Raw genomic sequence first — 20,112 nt, forward strand, 5'->3', positions numbered from 1 at the left:
GTTATTTTGAGGGAAGTGATGAATTCTTGATCATCATCAAATGTGTCCGACAGTGATAAGTTTTCCTTGTCCATTGAAGTTATAAAGATCATCATCAATTCTAAGTAAGAAGAGGAGATCATCGTTCTGTTATGTTCCTAAAATTGGTAAAGAAGAAGAAGAAGAAGAAGGTCCAGGCGTAGGCATGCTCAGACCCTCTTTTCTCATTTGCAACTGATGATGATCTTGATCAACAACCTGGGTGATTGAGTCACCGCATGCACCCTTATGAAGCATCTGAGATGCTTCAATTGACGTCCTCTCCTGAATAGCCCTTTGACTGCATGTAGTCCACTCTTCAAATTGGTTCTGTTGGTCTTGTGCATATGATTCTCCACTTTTACAGTTAGATATTCTCAAAACTCTTGGACCAACTGGCTTCTACGTGTTTCCAAAGACTGATCACGATTAGAGACCATATCGGCGGCTTTCTTTTTCTGATCATATTGCTTACCCAGATTATTATTCTTGTGATGGATGATTCCATAGAGCATCCAATGTTCGAACTGTGACGATTGGGTATTATTGACGAGGCTGTATTCATGCATGATCTAGCTCGTCTTGGTTGCACCTTTGCTAATTTTTTTTCTCTCCATTGAATTGATGATAGAACACGAACATCTTAATTCACCCCAGCAACATTGTATTCTCGTAAATTTCCTCATCCACCGTGGTTACCTTCCAAAACCCTCTTCCTTCTCATGGGTTCTTGACCACCCGATTTAGTCGTGATCCATTCTCTGACTTCTTTGACCTGTATGTGAAGTAGCTGTGTTCTTTGATCTCCCCGCGCATGGAAGAAATTGGGGTTCAACATCATACACGCGACACATCCACTTTCATCATAGCATTTGAACTGTCTCGTTTTGACAATCTTGTTTCATAAGTAATGATATACGAGTTCTGACTTGGTCGGGAAGAACCTGTATCCCGTTGGGATTACACCATTGCTAGTAGAACCCGCTAATTTTTCTTGTAACAAGGAAAGAAAGTAGGGGAGAAATTAAAAGAGATAAACGCTATCAACTATGGCCTACAGATAAAAGAATTAAGTAGAAAATTCTTGAGTCGATGCTCAAAAGCTTTGATACTACAACCAGTGATGGTGATACTATATCCATATACTTATATATAGTGGAGTTATAAAGTTTACATATTATCCACTTCTTCTTTCTTGTAAACGCTGAAAACACGTCTTCTGAATTTGAAGACTTTTGCATCCAAGTTGGACATGAAAACCAACTCCCGAGCATACACACTGGTTAAGCAATCTAATCGTAAGGAGTTGGGACACTCACTCTAATTCTGGACAGATGCTGAGCAATCTTCTTGAGCTGCACATTTAGAATATCTCTTGCACTATGGGAGATGTTCCAAAAACACGGTGAGATATGAATGTGAGGAGCGCTTTGTGAGGAGATCCCAATTCCTAAAACCATTCCTTTCTTACTCAAAGAGGATAAGATGTCACTAATTTTGGTTCTAGTTAGTTGGGTTGGGACTGAATTTTGTTATTTCCAACCAATTCCAACTCAAGAGCCAAACTCGTAAACGAATAACTAATTCGAGCTTCCCTCAAAGTTTGAATTCAATTACGATTTGGTTCCAGCAATGGCATTCGCTTGACAAGATTTTGGTTATTTTGCGCACATTTTCTGGTGAAACATTTTGTGCATAATTCTCATATGAAAATGGTTCATATCAGAACCACCTTTCGTTTCAAATTCCGTCAAAACATTTTGATATCAAAACTGTGCGCGGTTCTGAAGCTAAACCTTGGTCCCACCATCTCTGATTCCTTTGGCAAGATGGCTATATATGAAGTCTGTGCGCAATGTTGGGGGAGTTGGGGCAGACAGATGTTAGGGGTGAAGCTTGCCACCTTTCTTCGTCGTTCATCTCCTCTATCGTTTCTTCAACTATGTTTGAAGAGAAAGGGATGGAATGGGCATGCTTGGAATGAAGAAGAATGTCGGAGTTGAGTAAAGTCTTCTCTCATCTCTCGTTCGTTCAACCCATATTGAAGAGAAAAATGGAATTAAGGAAATAGGAAGGAATATTCTATATATTTTCATAAAGGTTAGTTTTAGCATTTCGAAAATATTTAATCCGCACCTTATATCCCGTGATTCTTCTGAATGACAATCGCCCTATAAATTACAGCTATGTATCTACTTACTTATCGGGAAATCCCGTTTGCTCCCGAAAAACAGGTTACCTGCTCGCCTGGCATTGTTCCAACCTGGGTCCACCTCTCAGTTGAAAATTATTTATTTCCTTCGAAAGCTCAAAGCTCAAAGCTCCAAAATTCCATTTGAATCGAAGACTGAAGACGAGAAGCTAGTCGACAGAGCCTCTGATAATATTACAGGTATTACTGCAATTTCATCTCATATTCCTCTTTGGTGTCTTGCTTCTTCGATTTATTTAAAATTCTGTTCTCTCCATATCCGGATTTTTTTTCCATCTAGGGTTTATCTTCTGTTCCATGGTGGTGATGTTCTTAGCAGTATATTTTTCCTTTTACTATTGATTTTTAAGCTTTTCGTCCTTCTGAATTCTTACCGGATTTGTCTATGTAGCTGAATTTAAGAGTGACCCAGTTGGGTTGTTTTCTGGTAGAACTCGATGGATAACAATAATTGGAGGCCTACTCAAGGTGAACCGGCCATGCCCTCCATGCCTACTATGGACAACAGCGATTGGAGGAGCCAGCTACAGCCGGATTCCAGGCAAAGGATCGTAAACAAGATGTAAGCTTTCTAGCTCTGTAGATACATGAACCTCGATGTCTATGAACAAATCCTGTTCCGTTGTTTGCTTTTTATTGTTTTATTTCATTGTTGCTCATTTTGTTAATTAGGACTAGTTTCCTAAAAAATTACGTGGTTTTTTTCTTAGTGAGCTGAGCTAAATTTCGGAGTTTGATAGTTTAGTGATGTCTCAGTGAGCTATGTTCACTTGTTCAGCATGGTATTATTATTATTTTTTTCCTCTGTTTTTGAAGAAAAAAATATAGCATTTAGGACATACTGGTATCCCATATTATATGCTTATATCATGCTTTTGTATCTAGTTTCTGAAGCTATCAAGCTAAATGCCATTTCTCAAGATTTATATCTTGCCACATTTAATTATATTTCTAATATGGGTTTTTTTTTTTTATATTATAATTTGTTAAAGCAGATTAGTTTGCACATTTTTTATTTGAGAGGGGGGAAGGTTGGTCAATGGGATTTTGATTCCCATTGACCAAGAAACCCATGTTCTTTTTTCCAGATTTATGTGGGGACCAGAGCAAGCTTATTTTCCTGGGTATCACTTATCCGGGTAAGTGATACCCATATCCTGGGAAAGTTGCTAATACTTGAATGGGATAAAAATGCCCCTTTTAATGATGGATTTTTATGGATAAAATGGTCATTGCATTATTTACCTAAGAAATAAAAGAACACGGGTAAATACACAAACCCAGGTAAGTCTTTCATGGGAAACACTTACTTGGGTAAGTGCATTTACCCGGGTAAGTAACTTACCAAAAGTGAACGGGGCCATAGGGGATGTTTGTCTTTTCGATTTTGAGAGGGGGAAAGTTACCAAGAAAAACCAATGTTCTTTTTTTAGATTTATGTGGGGACTAGGGAAATTTATTTTCCTGTGTGATAAGTGATACCCATCTCCCAGGTGGGTAAATAACTTTCCCACCTAGGGGAAAAGTTGCCAACACTTGGATGTGATAAAAATTCCCCTTTTAATAATGGATTTTTATGGCTAAAATGGTCATTTTCTTATTTACCTGGGAAATAAAAAAACATGGGTAAAATGCACTTACCTACGCACCTGGGTAAGTAACTTACCGAAAAGCGAACAGGGCCTTAGGGTGATTCTTGCCACCTAACTCATGCTTTTCTACATGTGGTATGTGTGACTAAGGCATACTCCTCAAATATAACTGTCTTCTTTTCACCCCTTGTTTGGCTGAGGTATCAGCTAGGCTATTAGTTGACCTTTGAGTCTAAACAAACCTTATACCCGTCTATCTTGCTTCTGTTAAGAAATGTATGTAGAGCCAAGGGCCTGAACAATCATTTAAAAAGCGTCTCACTAGCACTTTAAAGCCTCATTCCAGAATAGAGTAGCCCAATCTGAGTCCCTGCAATAAAGCTAAAAGTTCTGCTCTATTGGAGTCACCATGGTCTTTTGGTCCCAAGAAAAAGGTCATAATGTACCCTTCTTCATTTTCGTAAGACACCTCTAACCAGATGCACCTTGGTCGCCTATGTTGCATTCATCAAAGTTGAACTTAATGAAGTTAGATGGTGGGACCAATTAATGTGTGCAGAATCCCTTGCTGTGGAGGATACTGCAATGCTTTGCCAACCTCTTAAAATGTTATTTGTGGTCATTGAGGAGCTGCTGCCCAAAGGCATGATCTGATGTGCTACCTTAATTGATCTGTTCTCAATTATTGCCTCCATTGTTTGGGTCTTTTGCTTGAAGCTTCTGACACTCTCTTCCTCCCAAATGGACAAAAGACAAGAGCTCTTGCTCCTATCAGAAGGACCACTCCTCTCTTCTTCAAAGGTGAAAAGAAAGAGGCCTTAAAGAGGTTTCCCATCTCTAGAGGTGCCTAGCTACAACCAAAACAAAAAAAAAAAAAAAAGAGAGAGAGAGAAGAAAAACTCCCATATTCTAGAAGAATAATAACATGAAATTAGTAGGTGGTGAGTACTTTCTAATCTTGCATTGCAGAGGAAGCACATACTAGGTGATAAGATCCAATTAGGCCTTCTCTTCCGTAAAAAACTGTATGGTGTTAATCCTCATGTGAAAAAACTTCCAACAGAATGCCCTGACTTTTGGTGGTAGTACTGGTCCTCGCCAAATAGCTGTCACATGGAAGATTGAAGGAGAATGAAGGAGTGGGATATGGAACTGTAAAAAAAATGAGCATATGAGAACAATCCAAAGGATTCAACAACTCAAATTCTACTACCAGATCTATTTCAGTCTAGAGAAACCTTCTCTAATGTACACATGAATTCAAAGGACAAAACAGATTCAGAGTTTCAGACTCCCTTCAACCTCTCCTAAACCCAAGGCCCCAAACAAGTCCAGAATTGTTGAAGGAAACACGTTCAGATCAGTGATTTAAAATGTGAAGGCATAATGCACGTCATTCTACTACCTGGAGGTGTGAGGCATAGTTCAGAATCTTTAGATTTCAGAACACAAAGGTGTAGGCCTTCTAAGCACAAAGAGGTGTAAACCTCCGCAAGAGGAAGAAGAAGGAAGGAGAGAAGGAAGGAGAGAAGGAAGGAGAGAAGGAAGAGTTATTGTCTTTCTTGTTTCTTTTAGATGAAAGATGTCTTGTATTTAGAAGAATGAGGATGCATATCACTAGCTAAAAGCGTGGTTTTGTCAAAATAGAGATGACTGAGAAAGGCTCTTAATTAGGTATATAGACCTAATTAAGGATATGTATGAGGGTGCAACAACTAGTGTTAGAACTTTGGACTTATTTGGGGCCTTGGGTAGGGGAGTTGAAAGAGAGAATGGAATTGGGACTGTCAGAAGACGAAGAGGCGTCTTAGGGAGGTAAAGAAGGTGAGGGCTCGAATGAGGTTCGAGTTTCGAAAGACAATGCAGTCAAGAAAGCTGGGGAAACTTCGAAGACACCTCGTTTCAGGCTGGGGGTTTTGAAAGAGAGAAAATTTAATCTGAGCCGAAGAGCTGGATATGTGTTTCAGTCTGAAGATCTACGAAAATGGATTGTGCATAAGAACTGGGAGGAGACAGATCAAAGTGGAAACACAACTGAAGTTCCGGAGAATCACTACGGTGAAGGGAGGATTGAGAAGTTGAGTCTAGTCAGTAAGCAGGTATTATTCTGTGTTTTGATGATTTCGAAGTCGAGCTTCCTTCCTCTTCTTTCTTCTCTTCCTTCTTGTCACATCAAAGAAGTTTGGAAAAGGAGAATAGAGGGGAAGGGACAAATAAAGGGGGAAGGGGAGGACAAGGAAGAAGTGATAGGCAGGGATGGAGAGGAAGGGATTGACATCAAGAGACGCTATGCCGAGGGTGAGAAAGAGGCTTTGGACAAGGATGACAATTCTGGCTCGGCTTTAGAACACGAGGAGTTCCAAAATGCGGTAATTGTAGTCAGCAGGATTGGAGTCCATTTAGGTTGGAGAAGACGTGTTCACAAGGAAGGAGACTTTGAATCTTTAGAAGGGGTGTAGAAATCCAAAGAGGCAAGTAAGACTCACTTTGTCCATGTGTCAAAGGTTTTTTCAAGGCTAAAAGATAGATTGATTGGGACAGGACCTTCCAATAAATATAAAAGAGTTTACAAGAGGAAGAAATTAAAAGTTCTGGAATCAAAGAAGAAGGGTGATGAAAGGAGGGAGGAGGAGGAGCTTCAAGCTGTAGGAGAGGAGGTTATGTCGACCCTAATAAGGGAAGATCTAGAGGTCAGGATGGGGTTCGGGGTTGAGGAGGAAGGAATCAAGCGGATGAGAGTAGTTTAGTTTTGTCTCAACAAATTGATAAAATTAAGGAGGGGAAAAGTGGAGCTTAAGAGTTTGGTGGACATGGAAGTTATAATTGGCAAGAGTTTAGGGCTTTTCTTTTGTGGAAGCGAAGAGTTTGCTAGAAGAGCTTTTGAAATATTTGAAAAAGGGAAAAAGGAAGAGAGAGAGAGAGAGAGAGAGAGAGAGAGAGAGAGAGAGAGAGAGAGAGAGAGCAGAAGAAACTTTAATTTGGGACGAGGATGGTGATAGATGTGATGAGGCGTTTGATCTTGAAGACTAGACATTAGGTGTTATGTGTTAAGGGGGGGGGTCCCTTGTTTTCTTTTGTTAGTTTTTGTGTCTTGTAATCTCCTGTTGCGGTATTTGGTTCGGGTGTGATCTTAACACCCTAGTCTGGTTGTATCTTGTTTTCTTTTCTATCTATAAATTTTTTCATTTTATTCTTCAAAAAAAAAGAAAAGAAAAAACAACCAATGTTAGAACACCTATGGGAGAACATTAGGTTTTATAGTTACCATATGTCTTCACCAAGATTCAGCACTTTTCCCTTATTTATTTGCACTTGTCATGGATGGATTGACTAAACATATTGAACATGAGGTTCCATGGTGTATGTTGTTTGCTGATGGCATCATTTTAGGGGGTGTTCTGTAGTGTGGATGAGAAATTGGTGGGTGTGGATTGGTCCACACCACACCCTATGGTAGGGACCAATCCACACCACACCACAGTCCATAGCTGTTCTGAACTGTGGATAGATTGTGTGGACTGGGCTAGTCCACACCCACGGTGGCGTCTGTAGGTGTGGTGTGGACTGGATTGGTCCACACCATACTTTTTGATTCCATATATCTCATATACATTTTATGGGAGATCTACACAATCGGTCATAAATGTCTAATTTTTGCATTTTATATGATAAATAAATTGAAAAAATAGGCATCAATATGTAGGCAACAATTGCATTTTTTAAATAATTAAAAAATATTATTTTAAATATTTAAAAATAAAAAATTAATATTTTAAATATTATTTTATTGATAAAAATATTAAAAAATAATATTTAAATAATGATAAAAGAGTTGAGAAGGAGAACCGTTGGACTTGTGCTAGAATTAACATTAAAAATTATTATGTTATTGATAAAATATTAAAATGAGATTAATTGGACCAATGTAACGCAAGTGTGTTACACTGAAACCTTCTCACAAATTGTCCACACCATAGTGTGGACCATCCACGAGAAAATACTGTGGACGATAAATTGGGGTGTAACCCGTCCCTATCCATGCTATTTTGTGGACGGGGGCCGTCCATACATAGCAGAACACCATATCTTATCGTGGATGGGACCAAAATGGTCGTTCACGATATATACACACTATTGAACACCACCTTAATTGATGAAACTAATGAAGGGTTAAATGCAAAATTAAGCTTGTGGACAAATGCCTTAGAAACAAGAGGTTTTGAAGTAAGTAGGACTAAAATAGAATATATAGCTTGTAAATTTAATAATAATGGGAGCACATATCAGAGTACAATACAATTAGGATTGGATCATTGGAGACCAAGAGATGACTCAATGTGACCTGTTTTGCTACCTTGGTTTGATAATTCATAACAGGGGAGAGATTGAGGAGGATGTTGTCCATAGAATTAGAGCATTATGAGTAAAAAATAGTGGGATGCATCTGGAGTTTTATGTGATAGGTGAATTCTGCTTAGATTAAAAAGAAATTTCTATAAAATAGTTGTAAGGCCAACTATGCTGTATGGAGCATAGTGTTGGGCAGTCAAGAATCATTTCCAAAAAATGAGTATGGCAGAAATGCATATGCTGAGATGGGTGAATAGAGCAGCTAGAAAGGATAGGATAAAAAATGAACTGCCTGTTTGGCAAGTCTTTTTGAGAAGATCTTCTCGTAGCTTTGACAGTCAATAGACGCATTGAGCTTTTGACATAAGATCTGGACAGCCCGAAGACCGTTTGGCAGACGTGCATCTTTCCGTGCGTCATTTCAGGTCTTTCCGCACGAGATTAAAACACGGAAGACGCGGGAAGCTTCATTTGGAGCTTCCCAAAATCAGTCCAAAATGGGCTTCCTACGTCTTTTTGGCACCCCATCTTTTGGCGGCGAGATCTTCCGCATTCCAAACGGGAATAGACCGATTTTCGGTCTTCCTAGCTTGTAAGCAGCCGAAAGACCATGCGGAACGACGTGCCAAACGGGGCTGAAGTTAGTCAAAGGGACCTAGAAGTTGTTCGGTTGCTCCAATAGGTGATAAAATGAGAGAAAGTAGACTTAGATGGTTTGGTCATGTGCATAGAAGTCCATCATCAACAACACTCATAAAAAGTAGTGATTTGTTGCAAGTTGAAGGGGCTAGAAGGGCTAGGGGTAGACCAAAAAGAACATGGTTAGAAGTAGTAAGAAATGATTTAAGTGCCAATAATTTAACAGTATTTATGGCCTTAAACAAAGTGGAATGGTGAAACAGGATTCATGTAGCTGACCCCATATAGTTGGGATAAGGCTTGGATGATGATGACAATGATGACATAAACAAGGTGAAAGGACAAGACTGCCCCTAGGACACTACACCGTACAAGTAGGGTACATAAAGAACAGACTTATAGTGACTTTGTAAGTTGATCATATTAAAATAGGAAGTGAATCTTTGAATCACTGAATCCTCCATTTGTTCTTGTAGGAAAAGATTTTTTATTAAAATATTATGATGATTTTAATGGAATATCAGAAAATTTTTTATGGAAAGGTACTAGCCTTATACTTGGGCCCCACAGAGCAAGGTGATTCATTGACAATAGAATTGTTGGCATTACTTAATGGATTAAAGTTGCAAAAACCTTAATCTTTAACTGAAATAAGTGAATAATTTGCTTAAATGTAAAATTGTCATTTGATTGATGGATGCAAAATACATCCTCAATATAGGACATCTCAAGGTCTAAAGCATCTCCTTATATTTTTGAGGCATGGGCTTCCAAGGTTCTGTCTCAAGGCTTTCCCTTGAGCCTAAGCCTGGCATGCTACATAAAGCACTATAGTAGGGGATAGTTGTGATAGTATTTTTCTTTGGTAAACATGATAGTTGTGATATTATCTTTTTGGTAAACGTGATAGTTGTTATTAGTAAGATGGGATACATATTCTTTACCAATAGTAATATTGAAGTTTCTTGTTTGTAGATTTAAGAAAGCAGTCAGATGAAGACTACATTAGAGAGAGTTGCTTTTATTAGGTTTAGATTTTTTTTATAGTAGAGTTCCATGTAAATTCGCATTTTATTTGGAAATTTTATTCTGATCTGGCACCTGCATTTGTAACAAGTTTCTCTTAGTTAAACGTATTTGGAATTTATATTTATCATCAATATGTTATACAGGAAACCTGATCATTTACCCATTATAATTTTACTGTTTAACATGTGTAGAATGGATACTTTTTAAGGAAGCACCTCCAACCCTAGTAATTTACCTGTTATAACTTTTTTAATGTGTAGAATGGATACTTTAAAGAAGCACCTCCCGATTTCTGGTCCAGAGGGGTTACAAGAACTAAAAAAGATTGCTGTAAGATTTGAGGAAAAGATTTACACTGCTGCCTCAAGTAAGGCAAGTTAGCTACTGATAGCCTTTTCTCTTGGTAACTAATACTTTGGGTTGCTTCTTCATTTTATATATCTATTTTTGGGTCTAAATTCTAAAAGATTTTATTATAATTGGTTGGAAGGCATGCGATTAGCATTTGGTTGTCGTTGTCCATGCCTTATCCCAACTATATGGGGTCAGCTACGTAAATCTTGTTTCACCAATCCATTCTATTTAAAGCCTTATCCACTGTTAAATTTATTAGTGCTTAAATCATTTCTTACTATTTCTACCCATGTCCTTTTTGATCTAGCCTTAGCTCTTCTAGCCCCTTCCACTTGTAACATATAACTTCTTCTAGCTGGAGCTTTTGGTGGTCTTCTATGCACGTGACCAAAACCATTTTAGTCTACTTTCTCTCATTTTATCATTTATTGGAGCTACTCCTAGGTTTTGTATGGATGGCTTCATTTGATCCTATGCTTTCTAGTTTTTTCCACTTATCCATCTTAGCATTTATATTTCTGCCACACTTATTTTCTGAGCATGTGGTATTCTCCTATCACAAAAAAGCTCAGGTGCACCCCTCCATTTTGCCAAACCTGCTCTAATTCTTTGGGTGACACCCTCAATCTCTCTCTTGTTATGAATTATTGAACCAAGGTAGTGAAGGTACTAGAAATGGTCACGTTGAGTTATCTCTTGGTCTCCAATCCTAAGTGCATCCTGATTTACACTCCTATTATCACTAAATTTACATGTCATATATTCTGTTTAAGTCTTACTTATTTTAAAACCTTTTGTTTCTAGGGCATTTCTCCATAAGCTTAATTTTGTATTTAGTCATTCATTAGTTTCATCAAATAAAACAATGTCATTTGCAAACAAATTTCTATGCCTACCAGGCACGTCAGCAGATGCTGTCTCAGACTGTTCAAAATAACATTGCACCTGCTGGAGTACAGAACTCTTCTGGTCTTTCATCTGCACATCCATCAAATAAAACAATGTCATTTGCAAACAAATTTCTATGCCTACCAGGCACGTCAGCAGATGCTGTCCCAGACTGTTCAAAATAACATTGCACCTGCTGGAGTACAGAACTCTTCTGGTCTTTCATCTGCACATCCATCAAATAAAACAATGTCATTTGCAAACAAATTTCTATGCCTACCAGGCACGTCAGCAGATGCTGTTCCAGACTGTTCAAAATAACATTGCACCTGCTGGAGTACAGAACTCTTCTGGTCTTTCATCTGCACATCCATCAGTTTCTGGTCTATCTCAAAAAACCGTGCCAAAAGCCATGTGTGCAGACAGAAATCTGATAATGAAGTGCAAGTGGTTGACAAGGAATCTACAAATTAGGGTTTAATGGGTTAATAGGATGGCAATGGCTGATATGCTAGCTAAGCAAGGGGTCAATAGAAACCAAGTCTTTTGGGCTGAATTGTAAAGATTTGTGAAGGGGGAGATAGCATATGCTATTTACCATGCTCCTATGGGTTAGATGTCTTTTTTTGGGGATTCTTCAAAAAATTAATTAATGAAATGTTTCTGTTGCCGATTAAAAAAATTCATGGAGACAATAAAGTGGAAGGCCATGATACATTTTAATCTATAAATGTGCTTGATTCTTTTCTTCATGAGCTTTTAATTTATTGAAAGCAGTATCTAAGAGTTGTAATTTTTTCTGACTTTTTTTTTTTTTTTAAAATTTCAGTCAGATTATCTACGGAAAATATCTTCGAAGATGCTGACAATGGAGTTAAAATCTCAGCCTAATGTTGTGCCTAATTCCTTGCCATCAAACTCTGCTGGTAGCAACCCGAATCCTGTGGATCCAGGTAACTAGAGCATGATAAATTGCTTTATTAATTGAAAGTTGGTATATTAGAATTATTCATTTGAGATCACTACTTGACATGGATTTCACACATGCTTGTCAATAAGATAAATGCCTAGTTCACCTTTTAAATTAATAAGCATTTGGTTGTTTAAGCTCTCGTTCTTGCCATTTTGTCAAGTAAAGAGCTGGCTAAATCTCCTTTTGTTTTGAATCTCATTCTAATAAAAAGATTTACTAAAAATTTGTTTGTGCTCTTAATGATAGATTTTTTTTTTTGATTGATAAGAAGTAGATTTTCTTGGAATAAATAAATAGAAATTTTCTAATTTTCTTTTTTCTTAACAGAATGATATATGTGTATTTTGTGTTATATACTTCTGAGTTTTCATTTGACTGAAGTATTTTTTTGTTGATCTTATATTGAAAATAGCATCTCAAAGTATGCAATCCCAAGTGCGCAACCAAGGGCAGCCACTACCAATTTCCATGCCTAACCAGGCACGACAGCAGATGCTGTCCCAGACTGTTCAAAATAACATTGCACCTGCTGGAGTACAGAACTCTTCTGGTCTTTCATCTGCACATCCATCAGTTTCTGGACTATCTCAAAATACCGTGCCAAATGTTGGTGGACAGAATTCCAACTTGCCAAATATGTCAGGCATTTCACAGAACTCAGTAAGTAATCCACTGGGACAAAGTGTAACTTCCAATATGTTTGCCAATTCACAGAGGCAGATGCAAGGCAGACAGCTTCAGCAACAGGCTATTCCCCAACAGCTCCAGCAGCAGCCTCAAAATCCACAGTATATTTACCAGCAGCAGCAGCAGTTTTTGAAACAGAAGATTCAGCAGGGAAATTTGCAGCAGCAGCCTCTTATGCAACCACACATCCAACAGCAGCAGCAGCAGCAACAGCAACAGCAGCAGCAGCAGCTGTTGCAGCCAACTCAGCTGCAATCTTCTCAGCAGTCTTTTATGCATATATCATCCAGCCTACCATCAAGCCAGCCCCCTCTTCAGCAGACACAGTCTTCTGTTATTCAATCAACTCCACACTCGGCTCTCCAACAGAATCAGCAACCTTCTATTCAACCATCTACTGCATCAGTGCTTCAGCAACATCCACAGTCAGTTCATAGGCAACAACAACAACCACAACAATCTCTACATCAACAGGCTCCTGTTCTTCTTCAACAGCAAACACCAATGTCTCAGCAGACACTGTTATCATCTCAGCAACAACAGCTAATAGGTCAACAAACAAATGCAACAAGCATACAACAGAATCAGCTGGTTGCACAGAAAAACAGTGTCCCAGACATTCAGCAACCACAGCAACAGCAACAGCAACCTCAACCACAACCACCACTGCAGCAGCCACAGCAGCAGCAGCAACAACAACAACAGAGGTTGCTTAGCCAGCAAAGTAATCTGTCTAACATGCAACAGATGAGCTCACAAAGTAATGTTTCTGGACTACAGCAGCAGCAACGGCAACAGCAATTGCTTGCATCCCAATCTAGCGTTTCGAACATTCATCCAAATCAGCACTCAGTCAACATGCTCCAACAGGTCAAGGTTGCACCACAGCAACAAGCAAACCAACAGACACCAGCTGTGTTGTCATCCCAAGGGCAACAATCACAACCGCAGCCACAGCAGCAGCAAATAATGTCTCATCTTCAACCACAGTCGGGACAAATACAACCACAAATTGGGTTGCAGCAGCAGTCCAATCCATTACAACGAGATGCGCAGCAACGGCTTCAAACATCAGGTGCCCTGCTTCAGCCTCAGAATGCGATTGAGCAGCAGAAGCAATTATTCCAATTACAAAGAATGCTTCCAGAGGCTTCATCAAGTATGCTATTACAATTGAATAATGTTCAAGTTATATATTTCTATTGTCATATTGCTCGATCTTCCTAATCCTGCTTTAGATTCTTCATATATATACATCTTTGATTTTATTTCAAACAGTACAATTCCTAGTTGTCAAGGCGCCAAGGCAAACCGAGGCAATAGGTTAGTGGTTAGTTGCCTATGTGTCACCTAAGTGATGGTTATTAAGCAGAATATATGTTCAGCATGGTTATTAGAAGAACTGAAGAAGGGGACAAGGGGGTGGAGCACCTTTTTGTGTCTCAGAAAAGGTTAAGGAAAAGAAGGGGCTGAGACACTGTTTTTGTCATAGAAAAAAAAGAAATGGAGCTAAGTGGATGTCTATTGTTAAAAGAGGGAGGAGCAAAGATGGAATTTCTTTTGTTGATTGAAGAATAGAGTCCGCTCAAATATGGAGTTAAATGTTAGAGAATGGAAGTCTAATGGGAGGAGAGAAGATAGTGGTCTGTTGGTCTAGGTCATCACCAGATTTGATGACCTAGACATGGTGGGCAATGGCGATGTTTTGGTGAGAAGGAGCAGGGTTTGTGGGTGGATGAATTTGCGAGGAAAATCTGTAGGGAGGTGGAAGGAAAATATTACAGGCAGTGGAATGAGATAGGTTTGTGGAAATTGACAAGGGTAGTTCTATGGAAAAATATGATGAGACTCAGGAGAGATGGAATGTGGTTCGGGAGGAAGTTGATGACCAGGATAGGGAAGAGAAGGCGGGTCGGGACTTTGAGAAAAATGCAGTTCTGGAACTTGAAAGGATAAATAATGGGGCAGGGGTTGTGCAAGGGGAAAAGTGGATAGCTAACACGGTCAGAAGATACAGAAGGCAGAAGTATCCATAGTTTTCAAGGCGCCAAGGCGAGGCTGGGTGTCAGGGGGGCACCTTGTCGCCTAGTCGCCTAGGCGTCGCCTAGGTGATGGATTTTTTTATATAGAAAACATAGACCCTAGGGTAGTTCCCTAGGTACCATAGCCATATTTCCTTAATAATTATTCATAATTTTCTTAAGAAAAGAATAGAGTTCATGTTAAAGTATAGAAAATCAACATATTCATGAGAAGAAGAAAAAGAAGGAAAAGAAAATTCAAAAAATATAGGGGCTGAACCCTTATTTTTGTTATAGTAGTAGTAGTAGTAGTAGTAGTAGTAGTAGTGTGGGGTCTGGTAGCGTGGGAAGTAGTTAGTAGTAGGGGATTTCATTAAGGAGAAGAGACTAGATATCTTGATGTTGCAGCAAATTAAGCTATTGAAAGCAATGCTTTTAAAACCGACCCGAAGGTCGACCTGTTTTTTCCTCCGGGTCGTGGGTCACTAGTTCAATTGGGCAGCTCAGATGGTTCAACCTGTGATGTCATAATTAAAAATTTTAGCAAAATGTATTATATATATTTGTATATATGCATGAATAATACCTATATAAATATCCAAAAAATGATATGAAATTATAAATAGCCAAAAAAATGTCTGAAATCTCTCAAAATTTATAAAAAATTTACAATAAAGTATATAAAATAGCCAAAAAATGCATAAAAATGCAAAAATTTCAAGAAAGAATTGCCTAATATTGTTTAGTCAGTCTTATGTAATCTGAACTTGAAGCTCCAAGCCTCCAAGTTCAAATTCGGGTTTCCACTTTCCAACTTTCAGGTTGCATGTTGCAGTTTAGGAATCACAGAAAATAAAAAAAGAAAATGTATTAAAATGAATGAAAAAAAACCGGTTTGCAAACTTCTAGGCTTCCAGCAAGTTAGAAACTAAAGATCTTACACAAAAAAATCCTAAATCGGAAATGAAATATACAAAAAACTAGAAAAAAATTTAAAACACAAAATATAAAATAAACGACTAACCAGGAATCCACGGTTCCACCTCTCGTTATAGTGTGAATCGCCCAACCCAATACAATTGCTGGCGAGAATCATGCTGAGCGGCTGGAGCATTGGCGTCGCCCAAACTCAACGCAAATGTCAAAGAACGAAAAAAATAGATGCAAGGATTAAGAATTGGTGTTGCCGGTGAATGGAGAAGACAAACAACCTAGAACAGGTTCAGGATCTCTCTGTTCTCTTCTCTCGTGCTCTTTCTATTTCACATAAGCCCTATAACAAAGAGATAAGAGTAGAAGAAATAAAAGGGATAGGGGGTCGGGCTAATTTTGGGACATGAGGGGAATTTTTAAAATTTTAAACCTAAAACTTGGAACAAAATATCTAACTCGACATGAAAACTGTCCTCGCTAACTGGTTGCCCAGTTCGACCGTCCGGGTCGACGGTTTTCTAACTTTGTAAAAGGTTTTATTAGGGAATATTGGGTTTTGTTCGAATTGGACGTGGAAAATCGGTCGGGTGATGGTTCGAACAGTTTGACCGTCCGGGTCAATGACGGGTTGAAAACCTTGATTGAAAGTGGATTCCTAGTGATAAGAAGCATTTGGGTCTTTCATCCATGTGACTGGCTTTATACTCCAGTAGTGAACACAACAGGGGTGTAGTGCTTGTTTGGAACAGTTCCACTTTCAAGTTATTGACCAAGCAGCTACGTGTTTTCTCCATCATGGTGAAACTTCACTGGCAGCAAATGGGTGTATCCATTCTGTTATGCACAATGTATGACCCTACTGATTACTCCCTAAAGCCTTTATTATGGGAAGAGCTCAGTGCAGTGAGGTGCAGATGGTCTGATCCCTGGGTTATAGGAGGCAACTTCAATGTAATGCTGAAGATTGAGTATAAACAAGTAGAATAAAGGTATGGAAAATTTATGAGGCTTTTTGTTTTTTACAGTTTTTTTTGTAAGAATGGCAGTTATTTGGGATTACCCCTGGTCTATAGTCTAATAACCAAGACCCTCCTTTGGTTAAGCTTGACCATTTTAATTTTTACTGAATGGGAAAAGCTTTATCTCCAGTCTCTGCAAGAGGCCCTTCAGAGGGTAATATCTGACCATACTCCATTGTTGCTGGATACTGGGGGTTACCAAAAGGAAATCCCCCTTTTAGACTTGAGCATAAATGGTTAGGCATGGAAGAGTTTCAGGTAAACATTCACAAGTGGTAGTCTGAAGCATGCTTTGAAGGCTCAGCCAACTCTGTTTTCAATATGAAATTACAGCACCTAAAGACCCATATTAAATTATGAGAGATTTCCTTTGGATTGGTTGGAAAGATTCTCATAAATATCATCTGGTAACTGGGAACAGATCTGCAAGCGAGTCAATTTTGGAGGCTTGGGAATCAGAAAATTAAAATCTTTTAACTTGGCCCTTCTAGGTAAATGGTTCTGGAGGTTTTTCAGGGAACCCAATGCATTGTGGAGATGAATCATTGCACAAAAATATGTTATTCAGGTTAATGGCTGGGATGCAGCTGATTCAAGTCTCTCTCACGCATATGGGGTTTGGAAAGGGATTTACATAGCTTATCCTCAATTCTTGAAATGAATTAAATATAAGGTTGGGTATGGCACTAGATTGAAATTTTGGAATGATAATTGGTGTTTTGATCTTCCACTTAAGGAGGTGTTTCCAGAGTTATTTATGCTGGCCTCTGATAAAGTGGCTTCTGTGGCTGATTGCTTTGTTGCTTCTGGAGATTCTATGGTCTGGGCTCCCTCATTTAGAAGAAATTTCAATGATTGGTAGATTCCTCAGGTTTCAGAGTTGCTGTCTAGGCTGTAAAGCACAATATTAAATTCACAGGTTCCAGATCACCATTGTTGGTCTTGGTTCAAATCAGAATCCTTTTCGGTTAAATCTTTTTATAGTGGCTTGGAGCCTGCTTCACTAGTTTCCTTCCCTAATCAAGCTGTTTGGGGTGGGATTGCTCCTTAAAAAGTATAGTTTTTTGTTTGGGTTGCTGCTGAAAAAAAAAAGCCTTACAAAGGTTTTGTTGATTAGAAAAGGAATGGTGCTGCTTGATACCTGATATGTCTTGTGCGGTAAGGAGGAAGAGACTTCTAATCATTTGTTTATCCACTGTGAGTTCTCTGCTAGAATTTGGTTTCACTTCTTCAAGGCTATTCAGTATTTTACCTATATGCCCAAGTCTGTTGAATCCCTACTCGAAAGCTTTTAAGTGGGAGGAATGTGCAAGAAGGGGTGGATTCTGTGGAATGCCATTCCACTGGCAGTCTTGTGTGCTATTTGGGGGGAAAGAAACAGGAGTCTTTGATCAACAACAGAGCCAGGTAGAAAAGGTGATAAACCTAATTGTAGAAGATATTAGAGGTTGGCTGAATACCTATGTGCTGTTCAAGGAGGATCTTTTGTTTTCTTCTTTTATGGCAGTAAACTATTTTTTGGTGGCTTTTAAGGGTGTTGATTTGTAGAAAAGTTCTTGTACAGTGAACTGATATACTTGTATATTTCTTCTTTTTGATTAATACAATTTTACTTTATCTCTTCAAAAATAAAAAAAGACCTCTGACCTGCTGACTAGGTCAGATGACTCAGATAGTTCAACTGACTGGGTCACTAGGTTGTTGATCGAATCAATGATTTTTTTTTTTAATTTTTTGTTGAAAAGCAGTTCAATAGGGAAATGAACCCGCTACTTATAGAAAAAAGTGAAGTGGACCCGGACCCTGAATTTTGGCCATGTATTAGGTCAGCTGGTTTGACTGTGAGTTGAAAACACTATTTCTTTGTTATTGGGGCTGATGTTCCCACTATTGTTCCTTTTGCAACCAAACGATGGAACATGAAAATTTTTACACCCATTTACCCTTTCTCATCCCATCCCATCCTTTCCCATCCCACCAAAATCTTCTTTCGAATCAAATGCAGTCTTAACGTCCATAAGTAAGAGATCTAAAGAAAGAAATTGGGAAAAAAACTTTGAGCTTCAGATATTTCAAAACCCCAAAGATTTTTTCTTTGACCCAAATCACAAATGACACCCTGCTCTGTAAACAAAACATATTGGAAAACAATCTTATCTTTATTCAAAGAAATTGAATCTATCCTTGAACAAATTGCCCCACCATAGGTCTTCCTAAATTTTTATTTTGTAGCCCAGGAGAACATCATACTTTATGAATTGAATAAAATAGGAAACAAGGGATGAAATAGCTTTCCAAGGAGAAGCTAAAGAAATTCTTGCATTTAGCCCTGCATCCCAACCATTGGCTGCCATTCCATGAGTGTTTTACACTACTGCTTGCAACAAGCTGTCCAAGTCCAAGGGAAAACTCTGGAGCCATTTGCCTAATTGGAAAGAATTCTTGATCCAAAGATAAATTAAAAGAATAAGGTTTATTAAAGAATTAATTTTATAGGAGCTATTAAAGAGATTTTTATGAGGTTGTTATAAGGATTACTATTTTCTTTTTCTCTGACAGGGGTCTTGGATTATACTTGTGTAAGGTCAAATGATCTCTGTCATGTTAGGTCCTATATATAGAGTGCAATATGAGGAAGCATTATTGTTACTGGTGTAAATAAATCTTACTTTTATGATGGAGGTTCATTCCCTTTAGAAGTATTTCTTAACAAAAAATAAATGTAATTTCTTATTTGTGATTGGCAAAAAAGAAAAAATGCTTATTTTTTTTCTTTGGGTTGCTTCTTTCAAAATTTCCATAATGCAGTAGTCAATTGATATTATTTTTCTTCTTCAATTTGTAGCATCAATTGAGTCCACAGCTCAGACAGGACATGCAAATGCGATTGATTTGCAAGAAGAAGTTTATCAGAAGGTGATTCACAGGGATGTTTTTTTTTTGCTTTTTTATTATATTGTTCTATTTGTTTCTGATATAGTAAAGATGTTTGAGTAAAATATTCTTGAGCACACATCATCATCATTGGAATCTAGAAAAAAAGGAACATGTAAATGCTATTAATACACAAAAGACACACTTATTTGATATGATAGTTGAGCCTCCAAGTCTGGATCATATTTTTAAGATGCCAAGGTGAATCTAGGGGGATAGGGTGCACTCTTGTTGTCTAGTTGGGGGTGGAGTTTTTTGCATAGAAACCATGAACCCTAGGGTAATTCCTGAGTTCTATAGTATAAGTCGCAGGGGTGGAAGTATAAGCTTCGTATTAGAACATGTAAAATCAACAAATTTATGAGAAGGAAAAGGTGGTTCAGAAAATATAGGGACAGTCTTTTTTTTTTCTAGGAGAAGGAAAAGATGGGTGGAAGGAGAATGATGTTTGGTGATGATAAAA

The 20,112-nt window shown here is 38.3% G+C and overlaps 1 protein-coding gene across 5 annotated transcripts in view; it reads left to right on the forward strand.

Moving 5' to 3' along the window:
* Positions 1–2,156: 2,156 nt before the first annotated feature.
* NRB4 (mediator of RNA polymerase II transcription subunit 15a-like protein) overlaps positions 2,157–20,112 on the forward strand; it is a 43,295-nt gene continuing 25,339 nt past the window's right edge. For 2 of the 5 annotated variants that reach the window (XM_088972695.1, XM_088972698.1), the window contains exons 1-6: positions 2,434–2,548; positions 2,662–2,792; positions 10,101–10,216; positions 11,916–12,035; positions 12,468–13,901; positions 19,561–19,631. In XM_088972695.1, coding sequence (XP_088828821.1) covers positions 2,528–2,548; positions 2,662–2,792; positions 10,101–10,216; positions 11,916–12,035; positions 12,468–13,901; positions 19,561–19,631 — 1,893 coding nt within the window. In that variant the 5' untranslated portion in view covers positions 2,434–2,527. Of the gene's footprint in view, positions 2,411–2,433; positions 2,549–2,621; positions 2,793–10,100; positions 10,217–11,911; positions 12,036–12,467; positions 13,902–19,560; positions 19,632–20,112 lie in introns of those variants that run through there. The other 3 variants (XM_088972697.1, XM_088972696.1, XM_088972699.1) reach the window with 3 other exon arrangements.

This window comes from Nelumbo lutea, chromosome 2 (genome assembly GCF_056320005.1).
Source record: "Nelumbo lutea isolate HS-2025 chromosome 2, American lotus-T2T, whole genome shotgun sequence".
NCBI lineage: Eukaryota > Viridiplantae > Streptophyta > Magnoliopsida > Proteales > Nelumbonaceae > Nelumbo > Nelumbo lutea.